Source organism: Pipistrellus kuhlii, unplaced genomic scaffold (assembly GCF_014108245.1).
Source record: "Pipistrellus kuhlii isolate mPipKuh1 unplaced genomic scaffold, mPipKuh1.p scaffold_m20_p_3, whole genome shotgun sequence".
NCBI lineage: Eukaryota > Metazoa > Chordata > Mammalia > Chiroptera > Vespertilionidae > Pipistrellus > Pipistrellus kuhlii.
The window spans coordinates 85,058,808-85,074,214 of record NW_023425529.1 but is presented as its reverse complement, the minus strand read 5'-3'; the positions used below and the strand labels follow the sequence as shown (position 1 = coordinate 85,074,214).

At 39.2% G+C, this 15,407-nt stretch overlaps 1 protein-coding gene across 6 annotated transcripts in view; it reads left to right on the top strand.

Moving 5' to 3' along the window:
• The window catches only part of MTMR6 (myotubularin related protein 6), a 45,946-nt gene that overhangs the window by 8,991 nt on the left and 21,548 nt on the right, over window positions 1–15,407 (top strand). For 5 of the 6 annotated variants that reach the window (XM_045588445.1, XM_045588444.1, XM_036458785.2 and 2 more), the window contains exons 2-5: window positions 1,205–1,321; window positions 9,079–9,241; window positions 10,931–11,088; window positions 11,251–11,379. In XM_045588445.1, coding sequence (XP_045444401.1) covers window positions 1,205–1,321; window positions 9,079–9,241; window positions 10,931–11,088; window positions 11,251–11,379 — 567 coding nt within the window. The remainder of the gene's footprint in view (window positions 1–1,204; window positions 1,322–9,078; window positions 9,242–10,930; window positions 11,089–11,250; window positions 11,380–15,407) is intronic. The other variant, XM_045588446.1, reaches the window with a different exon arrangement.

Here is a 15,407-nt window from a genome sequence, read left to right as displayed (position 1 = left end):
TTCTGGACTGTGAGAGGGCCCCGGTGGGATCAGGTCTAAATGGACAGTTTAACATCCCTCGAGGTGTCCCAGATTGGAGAGGAGGCAGGCCTGTACACCGGGCCTCTAGTAATAATAAATGAATAAGCTCTGTTTCATGTACTCACAATACTATGTGTGAGTGTGTGTGTGTGTGTGTGTGTGTGTGTGTGTGTGTATGGAAAAAGTATAGAATTAATGCGATAATGGTTAGCTATCTGGTTTTGAAGCCCTGAACAATTTAAGAAACTATCTTCAACCTACTGTGAAAGCTGTGGATTAAAATTTTTAACTTGGTAAAGGTTATTTAACTTTGTTACCTACATAGGAATAGATAGAAAGAAATACCTACGTTTTTTTCAAAACAGTAGTCTCCTGCACATCCATGGCCAACTCTAATTCCACTCTTCACTGGCAACCTTATGCATGTGTGTCTACTATTAATAAAGATGTACTGTGTACTGCACTGCCTCAGCTACCAAAGGATACAGAAGCAGAATGTGACATAATCTATGGTAGGGAATTCAGAGCCACAAAGAAATATAAAGCTAAGATATTAAGTAATAACATTCTGAGAAGGATTCCTATTGGGAGACAGAGCATCAGTGAGCTTTGAAGAATGCTTTGTTTGTATTTACTACTAGTTAAGCAGAAGAGACTATTGTAGGCAGGGAGAACAGTGTGAGTAAAAGCACTGAGTTGAACACAAAACAATGTTTCCAGTGAAGTGGTGAGGAGAATAAGTTGGAGTTTGCAACCATTTAATTATTTCCTGATTTATTTTTCTGGGGTAATTTGCTTCCATAATTCTACAAAATAACATTATTATATTTATTACTTTACCTGCTAACTTTAAGTAAAATATATTGACTCTTGGCTACAAAAAAACCATTTTTGCTTATTTATAAGACACCCCTCCTTTCTGTTTTCCTTAATATCTGTGTTAATACTTTTTCATAGGGTTCTTCTTTCAGTTATATTTATAAATGTAAATAGTACCTATGTTATTTGTGGCTTATATATTTCTAGGGGTATATGAAATTTAATATTCAATATTAAGTAAACTTATGTTTTTTAACAGAAGGAAAAAAAATTCGAAAATGGTACGTTTAAATCCTGGGGTAACAGAAAAAGAATTTATACTACTTTTGAAATGAGAAGTAACATTTTTTTTTTTCTTTTTTAGGTTGAGCAAGTGAAATTACTTGACAGATTCAGTACCAACAACAAGTCATTAACAGGAACACTATATCTTACAGCCACACATCTATTATTTATAGACTCTCAGCAGAAAGAAACCTGGGTAAGCAGGACCTCAATTACTATAATTGTAATAATGGTATTAATCTATTACTGTGCATTATTATGAATGTGTACAAAAAATTCTAATCATTGGTTACCAATCTCAACCAAAATATTTTCAGTCACCTAATCACTTCTACCCTCCCTCTTAATAAAACTGATATAATATGGAATGTGGAATTTTTTTGTAGAATATCAGGAAGACTCTTATTATCTACATAAATATATAAAAGATCTACCTATTCCCTTTAATTAAAAAAATCTAAATAATATAGGTACATGTTAATAGATCAAATGTCATGTTCCACAGTATATTTATAACAAATTGCAATTATGGTATTTATTTATTTATTTATTTATTTATTTATTGCTAGTACAAACAATGAGGTAATGTATACACTGTGCCAGGGTTTCTCTGGAAAATTGCCTGAGAGTAAAATTACTTAGATAAGTGGATATTCAACCTTCCTGAGTATGTCCCCTTTCCAAAATGGTTGTTTCATCATATTCTCGGTAGAGTGTGATACATTGTTCACTATCCTCAGCAAAATTGATACGGTCAAATTTAAAATTTTTGCCTATCTGGTGGATGTGCAATTGTGATTTTAATTTGTTGATTACAAGGAAGTTACTCTTTCTGATATTTTGTCTTTAGATTTTCTTTTATTTTTTTCTGTTGGATTGTTTGTCTGTTATTTATTTTGCAAAAGTTCCAGTTTTTAATGTTTTGCCATATATATGTTGTGGATAACTTCTCCCAGAGTATGGCTTGTCTTGCATGTAGTTGTATGTCTTTTAAACTTTAAAATTTTAGTGTAATAAATTTTCATTTTTTATTTTATGGTTTATGCTGTTTTGTGACAAGTAATCCTTCCCTATGTTAAGGTTCTATAGATTCTCCTATATTTCCTAAAAGCTTATGTTGTGTATTCTTAGTATAATTTTTTTTTAATATATCTGAAAAATATTTTGTTGGATGATATGACATAGGGATTCATTTTTATTTTATTTACACATAACTGGCATCATTTATTGATTATTTTATTCCATTAATGTGTAGTATCAACTCTGTCATAAATAAAGAGAGGACCTACTTTTGAGCTGTCTATTCTGTTCTTTTGGTATATTAATTACACTGTACCAGAGCACACTTTTATTGACTGTAGCTTTTAATATATCTTGATATCTCTCCTTGGTTATACTCTTTTGATTTCCCTACGAAGGCTATTCAATTGATAAGTGATTACAATAAGTAAGTTAAGATACTTACCTGAGATGATCTTGGAGAAGTTGTATTCCCTAGAGTAGGGGTGTCGAACTCAATCAGAGAAGGGGCCAAAATCTAAAATCCAGCCTAAATCGCGGGCCGAATGGTTTACTGAACAGTTATAAACTGTCATTGTGATGGAAACGCAGCGGAGTGCAGTGATGACAGCGAGGTGTGCGGGCCACATTGCAAGGCCTGGCAGGACGGATTTGGCCCGTGGGCCTTGTGTTTGACACATGTGCCCTAGAGGCTCTGGATTTCTTGCCTATCCAGTGTTTGCCCAGGAGTTTCCTCTAGCAAGGCCTTATAAAATCATTAGGCATATTCTCATCCATTCTGTCTACCCTTCATTTATCTGCTTACCTTAATATATTCTTTGTATATTATTCATCTCCTAGAGTACAAATAGAAGTTTCTCATAGAGTTTCTTTCAAATGTTGGGAATGTAGTTTTGGGGCAGCTAAAAGATAACCACATTGTTCCCTTTGCTCCTGTTGTTGTCTTTGAAATGCTTTCTTATCAGTATATTTCCATAATCTCCCCTGAATGAAGTCTATTTTGTATACTAGATCCATAGAAATGAACAAATCTTGGAGGAGCCTTATTTTAAATTTTTATTTTATTTTCATTTTACAGATGATTAGTTTTTAAGATCACATAACTAGTTAGTGGCAGAGCCAGAGCCCATCATCATTCTTTTGCTGCACATAATTTTGGGTCTTAATTGGAATCTTATATACATATACTAGAGGCCCGATTCATGAAGATTCATGCAAGAATGGGCCTTCCTTCCCCTAGCTGCTGGCACCGCCTTCGCTTTGGCCGGAGCCGGCTTTTTGCTTCAGCCTGGAGCTGCTTTTCTGCCTTCCCACACTGCCGAGAGGCCTGGAGTAGCTGGGGTGGTGTGGAAAGCCTATGTCATCAACATAGCGACAATGCAGGTGTCCCTCTCTGCCCCCAGCCGCTCAGCATCTGTGTATGCAAATTATCTTTTGTTGGGTTAATTTACATACTCATTCGTGATTGGCTGGTGGGCGTTGCAAAGGTATGGTCAATTAGCATGTTACTTTTTTATTAGTGTAAATATAAAAGCCTAAGTGATCGATATGACCAAATGATAATATAGATGTTAATAGGGCTAAATCTCAGCAACAAGTTTGAGCTACATATTTGTTATATGTGTCATCTGTTATATAAATTTTTAATTACCATAGGACTTTTGCTCACATTAGTCTTCTTTTTCAAGTTTTTTCCCCCTCATTTATTTATTCCCCTTTTTTTAAAAAGTCGTTATTGTTGAGAGTATTATATCTGTCTTATCTGTCTCCCTTTTTTCCCTTGCACTGCCACCCTTCACCCAGTTCCCACTCCATCCCAGGCCATTACCACTCTTTTGTCTGTGTCCGTAGGTAATGCATATAGGCATATAAGTTCTTCAGTTAATCCCTTCCTGCCCCCTCTCCCACCTTTCCTCTGAGATTCATCAGTCTGTTCCGTGTTTCCATGCATTTGATTCTATTTTATTCATCAGTTTTTGTTCATTACATTACTGGTTTATTTTGATCTTTAGATTCAATTATTGATATATATTTATTGCTGTTTTATTTTTATTTATTTATTTATTTTCCAAAATATTTTTTTTAATATATTTTATTGATTTTTATACAGAGAGAAAGGGAGAGAGATAGAGAGTTAGAAATATCAATGAGAGAGTCATCGATCAGCTGCCTCTTGCACACCCCCTACTGGTGATATGCCCGCAACCAAGGTACATGCCCTTGACTGGAATTGAACCCGGGACCCTTCAGTCCCCAAGCCGACGCTCTATCCATTGAGCCAAACTGGTCCCGGCTGTTTGTTTGTTTGTTTGTTTGTTTGTTTACAAAGAGGAAGAAGGGTCAAAGATAGAGAGCTAGAAACATCAATGAGAGAGAAACATTGATCAACTGCCTCCTGCATGCCCCCTACTGGGGATGTGCCCGCAACCAATGTACATGCCCTTGATCGGAATCGAACCTGGGACCCTTCGATCCGCAGGCTGATGCTCTATCCACTGAGCCAAACCAGTTAGGGCTATTTATTTATCTTTTTTATTCTTCTTCTTAAAGAATACTCTTCAACATTTCAAGTAATACTGGTTTGGTGGTGGTGAACTCCTTTAGCTTTTTCTTGTCTCTGAAGCTCCTTATCTGACCTTTGGTTCTAAATGATAGCTTTGCTGGGTAGAATAATCTTAGTTGTAGGTCCTTGCTGTTCATCTCTTTGAATATTTCTTGTCTTTCCCTTCTGGCCTGCAAAGTTTCTGTTGAGAAGTCAGTTGACAGTCTTATGGGCACTCCTTGTAGGTAACTAGCTGTTTTTCTCTTGCTAATTTTAAGATTCTCTCTTTGTCTTTAACCTATGTCATTTTAATTTTGGTCTGAGCCTCTTTGGATTTCTCTTGTTTGGGACACCCTACACTTCCTGGACTTATAAGTCTATTTTTTTTATTTTTATTTTTTTTATCCAGATAGGGAAAATTTTCTGTTATTATTTCTTCAAAGTAGATTTTCAATATCTCGCTCTGTCTTTTTTCATTCTGACACTCCCATAATGTGAATGTTGATATGCTTGAAGTTTTCCCAGAGACTCCGTATACTATCTTCATATTTTTTGGATTCATTTTCTTTTTGCACTTCTGATTGGGTGTTGTTTTTTTTTGCTTACTCATATTCCAAATTACTGATTTTGATGCTCAGCATCCTCTACTCTGCTGTTAAATTCCTGTAAATTATTCTTTATTTCAGTTAATGTTTGCTTACTTTCTGACTGGTCTTTTTTCAGGTCTTTGAGAATCTCACTAAAAGCCTTGAAATTCTCACTAAGTTCCTTGAAGCTCTTCTTAAGATCTTGAGCATCCTTTTAACCATTGCTTTGAACTCTGTATCTAGTCATTTGTTTGCTTCCATTTCATTTAGTTCTTTTTCTGGAGATTTTTTGTTGTTGTTGTTCTTTCGTTTGTGATATGTTTCTTTGTCTCAGCATTTTGACTGCTTCCCTGCACTTGTTTCTATGTATTAGGTAGAGCTGCTATGGCTTCTGGAATTGGTAGAGTGGCCTTGTGTAATAGGTGTCCTGGAGGGCCCAGTGGCTCAGTCTTCCCAGTCACCTAAGTAGTGCACTCTCAGTGTGCCCCTGTGTGCACAGTCTTGATGTCACTGGGAGGAAGTGACCTCCAGGCCAGTTGGCTGTGAGGACCAGCTGCAACTGCAGTGGGAGAGCTGCTGTGCAGGAGACACCTCTATGGAACAGGACTTGCTTCAGTGGGGCTCTGGTGCTCACTGAGTCTGTCCCTTGAGTGTGTCGCTCGTGGATGTGTAGTTGAAACCTGGTATAGTCTGAAGCTGTCCACCATGTATAACTGGCTCTGGGGTCTCCTGGGAGATGCAAAGTCAGCCACTGCCTGAGGCCACCTGGCAGAAGCTACAGAGAGATCTTCAGGTGCTGCTACTCATGTTGCGCTTGGAAGTGTTCAGATGAGACTAAGCTGCTGGTGCCAGGTCTTGGGCCTCTTACTGATTGGTATGGGGCATGCTAACACCAGCTGCTGCATCTTTGAGAGATTTTAGGAAAGTCTGAAGCCTGAGCCAGGACAGGCCATTCATATGGAAAAGCCGCTGCAAACAGCTTGGGTGGGACTGCGAATTGGATGGGCCAGCTTCTCGGAATTACCAGGGCTATCGAACAGTGTGAGTCAGGTTGATGCAGACTCTGGTATGGCTGCCAGTCAGCTCTGCAGTGAAGGAGGTCTCAGCATAGGAATAATGAACCCTTTGAGCAACTCTGTTTGGGAGAAAGCTACTCCTGAGAACTTACTCCAGTTCCTCTGCATATGTCGCTGGATCTCTCCAAACTGCCACCCCAGCGTTAGAGCTCAGAGGAAATGAGTCTGAGTAAGCCCATATGCCAGGCAGACCTGGGTCTCCTGCAGCCTCCTTATCACTCAGCCACAATCCTGCTAGTTGTATAGCCCAAAGTTATGAGGACTTCTCATCCTGTCACTGGAATCCTGGGCTGAAATGTCTGATATGGAGCTATAACTCTTTACACCTCACAGCAGGCCTCCACAACTGAGATATCCATCCCAATTAAAAATCACAAAACAAAATTCCAAACATGGGCCCACTTGTTCTGTGCCTCCACCCTCCTATCAGTATTTATATGCTTTCTTCTTTACTTCTTAGTTGTAGAACTTCCATTCAGGATTATTTCAGGCAGTTCTGAATGATGGTTGTTTTATATTTTAGTTGTAATTTTGATGTGGTTGTGGAAGGCAGTAAGTACTGTGTTTATCTATGCTACAATCTTGGTTCTCCTTGAAACTTTTCTTTTTTTCTTCAAGCTTTTTTTAATTTTATTTTATACATATAATCTTGCATGTGACCTTTAGACTTAATATCTAAAGTTTTAAAAACGAATAACAGTAGCATATAAAATTATCTATACTAATAAAAGCCAGTTGGCCCTTGCACCCTTGTGCGACGCCCTCACGTCATCACAAGATGGCTGCCCCCACATTGTCACAAGATGGCTGCCACAAGATGACCGGCAGGGGACATTTGTGGGTGATCAGGCAGGCAGGAGAGGGCAGTTGGGGTCTACCAGGCCAGCCGGGGAGGGTAGTTAGGGGCAAACAGACTGGCAGGGGAGGGCAGTTGGGGGGATCAGGCCGGCAGGGGAGCAGTTAGGTGTCAATCAGGTTGACAGGGGAGCAGTTAGGGGCAATCAGGCTGGTAGGCAGAATCAGTTAGGGTCAATCAGGTGGGCAGGCAGGCAAGTGGTTAGGAGCCAGCAGTTCCGGATTGTGAGAAGGATCCCAGATTGGAGAGGGTGCAAGCTGAGAAGAGGGACACCTCCCTCCCCTCCATGCACTAATTAAATAATACATATATATAATATAATCATCCATATCTCACCCTACCTTTCCTCCCACATACATACTACCCAAAAAAGCAGGTTGGAATTTTTTTTTTTTTTTTTTTTTTTTTTTTTGCAGGTTGGAATTTCAGTTAAATTTTTAGACTAATTTGGGATGATTTGATATCTTGCCAGGATTGAGTTTTATCATCCAAAAACCTGCTTCAATTTTAAGATCTTTTATTTTCCATAAAGTTTTCTATATATATTTTAAATTAGTAGGAATGCTATTGAACAAAGGGAAATCTTTTTTAGTAGCACAGAATATGTTAGGTACTAGGTACCAAATACCACCAAGTTCTGACTTTCTAGTAGGACTTTCCATTCATTCATTCATTCATTCATTCATTCATTGAGTATTTGTGATGGAGAAGTTACCAACAATGACACCTATATTTCCAGCTCAGTCAAATTTAAATATGAATGTGTAATATATATTACTTGAAATGCTTTTTTGTTTTTGTTTGAAGATGGTCATTATAATGTTTCAAGTACTTTGTTAGGTGCTAGAAATACAATGGTGCTTAACTTATAGTTTTACTTCTTAGGTGAAGTTTCTAAAATCTTAAGTAGAGAAATAAACATTACTACATAACAAATTACAAGTGCTATGAAAGGAAGAATTTAGGTTGATATTTGATAAGAAAATGTAGGGGACCCAACTTACTAGGGAAGGGCCATGGTGATTATGAGACTATACGTACTTCTCGGTGGTGAAGTTTTGTTTTGTTTTGTTTTTTTACCAGAATTGAACCTCAGACTCTTCAGTCCATGGCCCATGCTGTAACTCCTGAGTCAAATTGGCTAGGGCTTGGTGATGAGTTTTAAGCGGACACCAGAAATAACACTAGAAGTTCATAGGTGAAGAGGTAGAGAGCTACAATCTCGCAGTTAGTAGGAGCAACTGAAGAGTGTATATAGAGGACCTTGGTTCATTTGAGGAGCCAAAGATGGCTGTTGTCATTAGAACTTAACGATGTTGGGGAAGGGACTTGAAATGAGGCTAGAGCAGTGGTAAAGTCTATAGTCATACCACCCTGAATGTGCCCACTCTTGTCTGATCTCAGAAGCTAAGCAGGATGGGAGTAGTGAGAAATAACTAGATAGCTTTGCCATTTTTTTTAAATTGAGTTTTTAATGGTTAATTGTCTGCTTTGTAAAAAACAGATTGGGGATTCAAGAGTAGGATATGAAGAGAGCATTTAGGTTAATAGTTATAGTAATTAGATGAGAAATAATGGAAACATTGCAATTAGGAGAGTTATAGTAGAGATAGAGAGAAGTAGACAGGTTATAGAGATATTTAGGGGATGCAATTCTTGGGATTTAATGCTGTGTGAATATGTGGAGTGATCAGGGCACATTTCTGGCTTGGGCATTGTCACTTAAAACTTTTTTAAGTGTGACTTTGTAGTGTACGTATAACATTTGAGACTTTTTTGGACAGGACATTTCTAACATTTTTGCACTGTGGAAGAGAATAAGATACTTAGTGCTTTTTATAATGATGATCAAATTATTTTTTAATGCTGTAGATTTTGCATCATCATATTGGCTCAGTGGAGAAACTGGCTTTGACGACTTCTGGATGCCCACTTGTCATTCAGTGCAAGAACTTCAGGATTGTGCATTTCATTGTTCCCAGAGAAAGAGATTGCCATGATATTTACAACTCTTTGCTACAACTGTCAAAACAAGGTACTGTTCTTAGAGACCAAAGTTTGCTCAATTTTGAGATGGTTTATCCAAGGTACTTTATTTAGTATCTCATTATTGCCATTTTATAGTTTAAGTTACTCTTTTTTTAAAAAATATCTTGCTATTGATTTTTTTGAGAGGAAGGGAGAGGAATAGAGAAATGGAAATATCAATGAGAGAGAAACATCATCAATCTGCTGCCTCCTATATGCCCCCTACTGGGGATTGAGCCTGCAACTCGGGCTTATGTCATGACCAGGAATTGAACCATGACCTCCTCGTTTGATGCTCAACCACTGAGCTACACCTGCTGGGCTTACTAAGTTGCTCTTGAGTTGAATTCTTATGCACTCTATTCTAAAATATTTGACCTAAAAGTAATTAGAAACTTTAAAAAAAATATATTTTATTGATTATTTTTACAGAGAGGAAGAGAGAGGGATAGAGAGTTAGAAACATCGATGAGAGAGAATCATCGATCAGCTGCCTCTTTCACAGCCCCCACTGGGGATGTGCCCGCAACCAAGGTACATGCCCTTGACCAGAATCGAACCCAGGACCTTTCAGTCCGCAGGCTGACGCTCTATCCACTGAGCCAAACCGGTTTCGGCAATTAGAAACTTCTGATCTGAGTTGTAATAATGGTTTCCAAAGAAGGGATGATAGTAAGGACAAAATGAAGCATTTGTAGTACATACTTAAAACACTATAGATTTATATTAATGTTTTAGAAGTCTGTTGATGGCCAGTAGCATAGTCTTTGTATTTGTTTCTTAAAGAATCCCATCGCCAAGGGAGTGTCTTGGGAATTGATCACTAAAGGTAAAGTTAAGGAAGGTCATGCTCTTCTGATAGCATGGACTAATATATCTAATTGACTAGAGTGGAATATAGGGAGATGAGCAAAAGGAAAAGAGAGGGTAAATCCTACTTTAATAGAGATAGGAGTGAAGAAGATTTAGGCCCTGAAGAGGAATCTTATCACTACTATGTGTTAGGGATCTGGAGGCTTCTTTCCCAGCATAACTTGAATTACATAGAAATCTCCAGGGAGACAAAGCACATTAATTTTTAGATGTTACTTTGTTTGACACCTGCTTTGTAGTGGTCTAAGAGCAGATTTTTGTTCACTCTTTTATCCTGACACATAAAGCCTGTAACATTTATCCTGTTGTTCCAAGTCAAATCTTACGACTTCAGGGGCTTATGATTGTTTAGAAGTAAGTGTTCTCTCGATCTCTGTGCAACCTTTGCCATGTTTGGTCAAACTGTACTATAGGATATATAGACAATTTCATGTTCTATGTGGCACCTCTAATTTTTCATTATAGCATTAGTCTTTATATCTCATTTGAGAAAAGTGGTGGATAGGAATTTATGTGTGTCTTTAAAATTTTACTTTTAAGAAAAGGGAACATTGCAGTAGAATAATGTGTAAGTCTAACTGTATTATTTACTAGCTTTTACTGATGATATAAGTTGAATCTCAGATTGATATAATTATGCCTTTAGATATAATCATTTGCATCAAAGAACTAAGAAAATTTAACTTCAAGTATGTTCTGGAATTAGCCATCTTTTTGAAGAATTTAAAGAAAAATGGAGGGTTAAAGCTGAAAATTACTTTTATTTGTCGTTTATTAAGTCCTATAAATTGCATTTTAACATTTTTCATTTTGTATACTCTAGCAAAATACGAAGATCTCTATGCGTTCTCTTATAACCCCAAACAAAATGATTCTGAACGACTGCGTGGTTGGGAGCTTATTGACCTTGCTGAGGAATATAAGAGAATGGGTGTGCCAAATTCAAACTGGCAGTTGTCTGATGCCAACCGAGAATACAAGGTAACTTAGCAACCCTCTGGGAAAATTCAGAAAATGTTAATAACAGTTAGTACCAGAAAGTGTAATAGCAAAATCTCTCTATATTGCTGTTGTTGCGTTACTAAGTTTTAAAGTTTTATAAAGATGGTTTTTAATCTCATGGTTATGTTTTGATTTTTACAGATTTGTGAAACTTATCCAAGAGAACTTTATGTTCCCCGAATAGCAAGCAAACCAATAATTGTTGGTAGTTCTAAGTTCCGGAGCAAGGGAAGATTTCCAGTTCTTTCCTACTATCATCAAAATAAGGAGGTAGGCAGCTTTCCTTTTGATTTTATCAATCCTAATATATAAAAACCCTGGGTTGTAATGACCAGTAATGACCGGAGGCTGACCAACCAGGCAGACAGGCAGAGGGGTTAAGGGTGATCAGGTAGGCAGACCAGTGCTTAGGGGTGATCAAGTAGGCAGACAGCCCCTCGCCCCCAAGCAAGCAGATAGGGGCAATCAGGCAACCAGGCAGAGTGGTTAGGGGTGATCAGGTAGGCAGATCAGCGGTTAGGGGAGATCAGGTAGGCAGACAGCCCCTAGTGGGGCTGGCCTCACCCCCAAGCAAAGAAACAGGGAGGCCCAGGCCAACCAAGCTATTGCACCCCAGCCTGTTGCCTATAGAGGGAGGCCACCATTGGTAGGGGAGTGGGGCAGCGCTGCACAGATGGCAAGCAGTGGCAGCGGCAGGTGTGGGGCCAGCTGCCTGCAGCCCAGGGAAGGAAAGCCCTAATAGGCCCTGATCTCAGGCCATGGTGCAGGCCGGGCTGAGGGACGCCCCCCTCCCCCAGTACATGACTTTTCGTGCACCGGGTCTCTAATGTAGTATAATCCTTTTCAGGTTTTAGTATCCAAAACAATGCTCATTTTCATATTAAGATGTCATTATTTTAATATTGCTGATAAAGAAGTGCTGGCTTTTCACTCAATGATTTTTTTTTTTTTTTTTGTATTTTACAACAAAATTATCCTGATACACGGAAACTTTTGTACTTGTCATCTATCTTCCCCCTCCACCACCTCTAGTCTTTCCTTCCTTCTAGTAGTGACTTGAAAATAATGGGATTAGATAGATTCTCTTCCTTGCCTGTGGTTATCTTTTGATCCTGCTTGAATTGGGGGAAACCAAATATTTTTGACAAACCAACTATTGAGAAAAGGGAGAGAATCAAGGATATTTCAGGCTCCCATTTAATAGTAAGCTCTTCAAATTGGAAGGATTTTGCAATATGAAGAGGCAGAGGAGGCACCTTTATACTGAGATAGGGATTGACAATGTAGTAAAACCTTTGTATCCTGTAACAATAGGCCAGGAGGTACTATATGTTGAATACTTTATATGTATGAAATCCTCCTAGTAACTTGATAAAAATAGGTTCTGCTAATTACCTATAACTTTCAAATGGGGGAATTGGTTCAGAAAGGATAATCACTTTTCCTAAATCTCACAGCTGGTAAGATGAGTATTTGGAAGCCATTTCTGACTCCCAGTTTTTTGTGACCTGATTTTTTCCCCTCAGGAAGCTTTTAAACTCTTCTTTTTCTGCAGTGTTCTAAAATTTCACAGTGTGCCTTGGCTTGTTTTAAATTCTACCTGGAAATTCAGGTCTCAGTTTTGGGAAGTTGCTTCTTTATTTCTTTGGTAACTTCTTCTCTTTTATTAATTTTCTTAATACTTTTGTGAGTATTACTTGACAATTGGGTTTCCTAACATAAACCTTCATTTTTCTTCATTTTTTCTCCAATATTCTATGCTTGGACATGTCTGTAAGTCTCACCACAAGGTTCAGGGTAGTGGGGAAGATTTCCTGAAACTCACCCCCAATTCAGTGCTTAGATCTGTTTTGTTTTGTTTTGTTTTGTTTTGCTATAGTGTTTTAAAATATATATATATTTATTGATTTCAGAGAGGAAGAGGGAGGGGGAGATAGAAACATCAGTGATGAGAGAGAATCACTGACCTGCTGGCCTCCTGCATCCCTCCCACTGGGGATAGAGGCTTCAACCTGGGCATGTGCCCTGACTGGGAATCAAACTGTGATTTCTGGTTCATAGGTCGATGCTCAGCAACTGAGCCACACTGGCCGGTTTGCTGTGTTTTAAAAATCCAAGAACTGTTTCTTGTTTTCTGAACTTTCTAGATGGTTTTCTATTCATGGATGTGATGAACTTACTTTTCTTAAGATGCTAAGGATTTTTTAAAAAAGAATTCTTGTGCCCTCACATTAGTTATCTTTTTGTTTAGTTTCTTTTTTTTCCTTTCTGTTTATTTTGTGTGTTTTGTTGTTAGGTTTTTTTTTTTGTTTTGTTAGTTTGTTTTTCTGATTCTTGGCCTGCCTCTCATATTTAAGAGTGAGGTACTACAAAGCTGTTTAGAAGTTTGTATACATGATTGATTGTTATCTTTGGATTCTTCTTTCTCTTGTCAGGTTTTTCCCTTTGTGTGTGTAGTTTAGACTGGATCAGAGTATGGGAAGAGGGATGGGAAGACCTCACATTTTGTTATGTAGACTTTACTTAATCCTCCTGAGTTTAGGGGATGCAGGACTTCATCCCCAACTACAGCTGTTCCTATAGCCCAGAGTCTCCAGTTAATCCTCTTCATAGAACAAACTTTTTCTTCAGGGTGAGGGAACATCTGGTGTTGACTAGATCATCTATAGATGTTTAGCCAGTTCCGTTGTTTTCAATTTTTCCTGTACTCAGGCTTTCAGAGGTACCAAATCCTGAGCCTGTTGGGATTTTGCTGTTCAAAATACCTGATTCTTATTGACTCATAATGATTTAACATATTTCTTTGCTCTGGTAAATCAGTTATAATCAATCTGCATTCATTTCCCCAATTTTTATTGACATTTCTACTCTACCTTTGCTTCTTTTCCCATTTTCTTTGGCCTTTTGGTTTAATACATATTAAATTTCTTTATTAGAAATTCAAGGTGGATTTTAGAAGGGAGCAATAATAATAAGTAAAACTTTTTTTTTTTTAATAAGTAAAACTTTACACAAAAGTTCCTAATTTACTTTTCATAACAAAATTAGGGAGTTAGGACTAGTTATGGCTTTTGTTTGACACACCCATATTTGTATATACATTTTTAATTAGAAATCTGGGCTAAAGATAGACACTCAATGCCCAGCTTAACAAATCAGGAAGTAGGTCTGGAAAACATTAAATAAGACAATCCTTTGTGAGGTTGTGTTTTTTTTTTTGTGTGTGTGTGTGTGTGTATGTGTGTTTTAACTTTAAACAACAATAAATATCTAATCCAACATTCACTATTTCTTACAGATATTTTTGCCCTCTTAGATTGAGAGTATTTTTACCCAAATTTGATTTAAAACTCAGTTTATGTCTCATTTTATATGGAGACTAGAGGCCTGGTGCATAAAATTTGTGCATGGGGGGGGGGAGGGCAGGAAAGGGTGTCCCTCAGCCCAGTCTACACCCTCTCCAATCTGGGACCCCTCGGGGTATAACTGGCAGTCAGACATCTCTCTCACAATCCAGAACTGCTGGCTCCTAACCACTCACCTGCCTACCTGATTGTCCCTAACTGCTTCTGCCTACCAGCCTGATCGTCCCTATTTGCTCTCCTGCTGGCTTGATTACCCCTACCTACCTCTGCCTCAGCCCACACCGGAACCCAGGATTCCCTCTTCTAGCTGACCACAGGCACCTGGGATCTGGGCCTCCCTCCCTTTGGTCAGCCATAGGTCCCCAGGTTGGCTGCAGCCTCAGGGGATGGTGGGCAGGTGGCTTCGCCTGGGCTGCAGCCGCAAGTGCTGGTGCCTGGGACCACGGGGTGGGCAGCTTCTTTGTCTCCTGAGCCACAGCCAGCCGCAGGTACTGGTTTCGGGACTGCAGGGTGGGCGGCTTCTCTGTCTCCCAGCCACAGCCAGCCGCAGGTGCTGGCGGCTGGACAGCAGGCACTTCTCCGGCTGGCTGTGGCCTGGGATCACAGGGCAGGCGGCTTCTTCATCTCCCAGGCTGCAGCCAGCCTCAGGTGCTGGCACCCAGTTTTTCCATCTTCCCAAGAAAGTGGGGTCTCCCCCAGGACGTGGGGTGGGAAGGCTTGAGGCTTCTGCTGCTGGCTGCGGCCTGGGATCACAGGGCAGGTGGCTTCTTCGTTTCCTGGGCTGCAGCCAGCCTCAGGTGCTGGGGCCCGGTTTCTCTGTCTCCTCCAGGATGTGGGACGGGTGGCCATGAGACTTCTGTTGCTGGTTGTGGCCTGGAATCATGGGGCAGGTGGCTTCTTGATCTCCTTGGCCGCAGCCAGCCTTAGGCACTG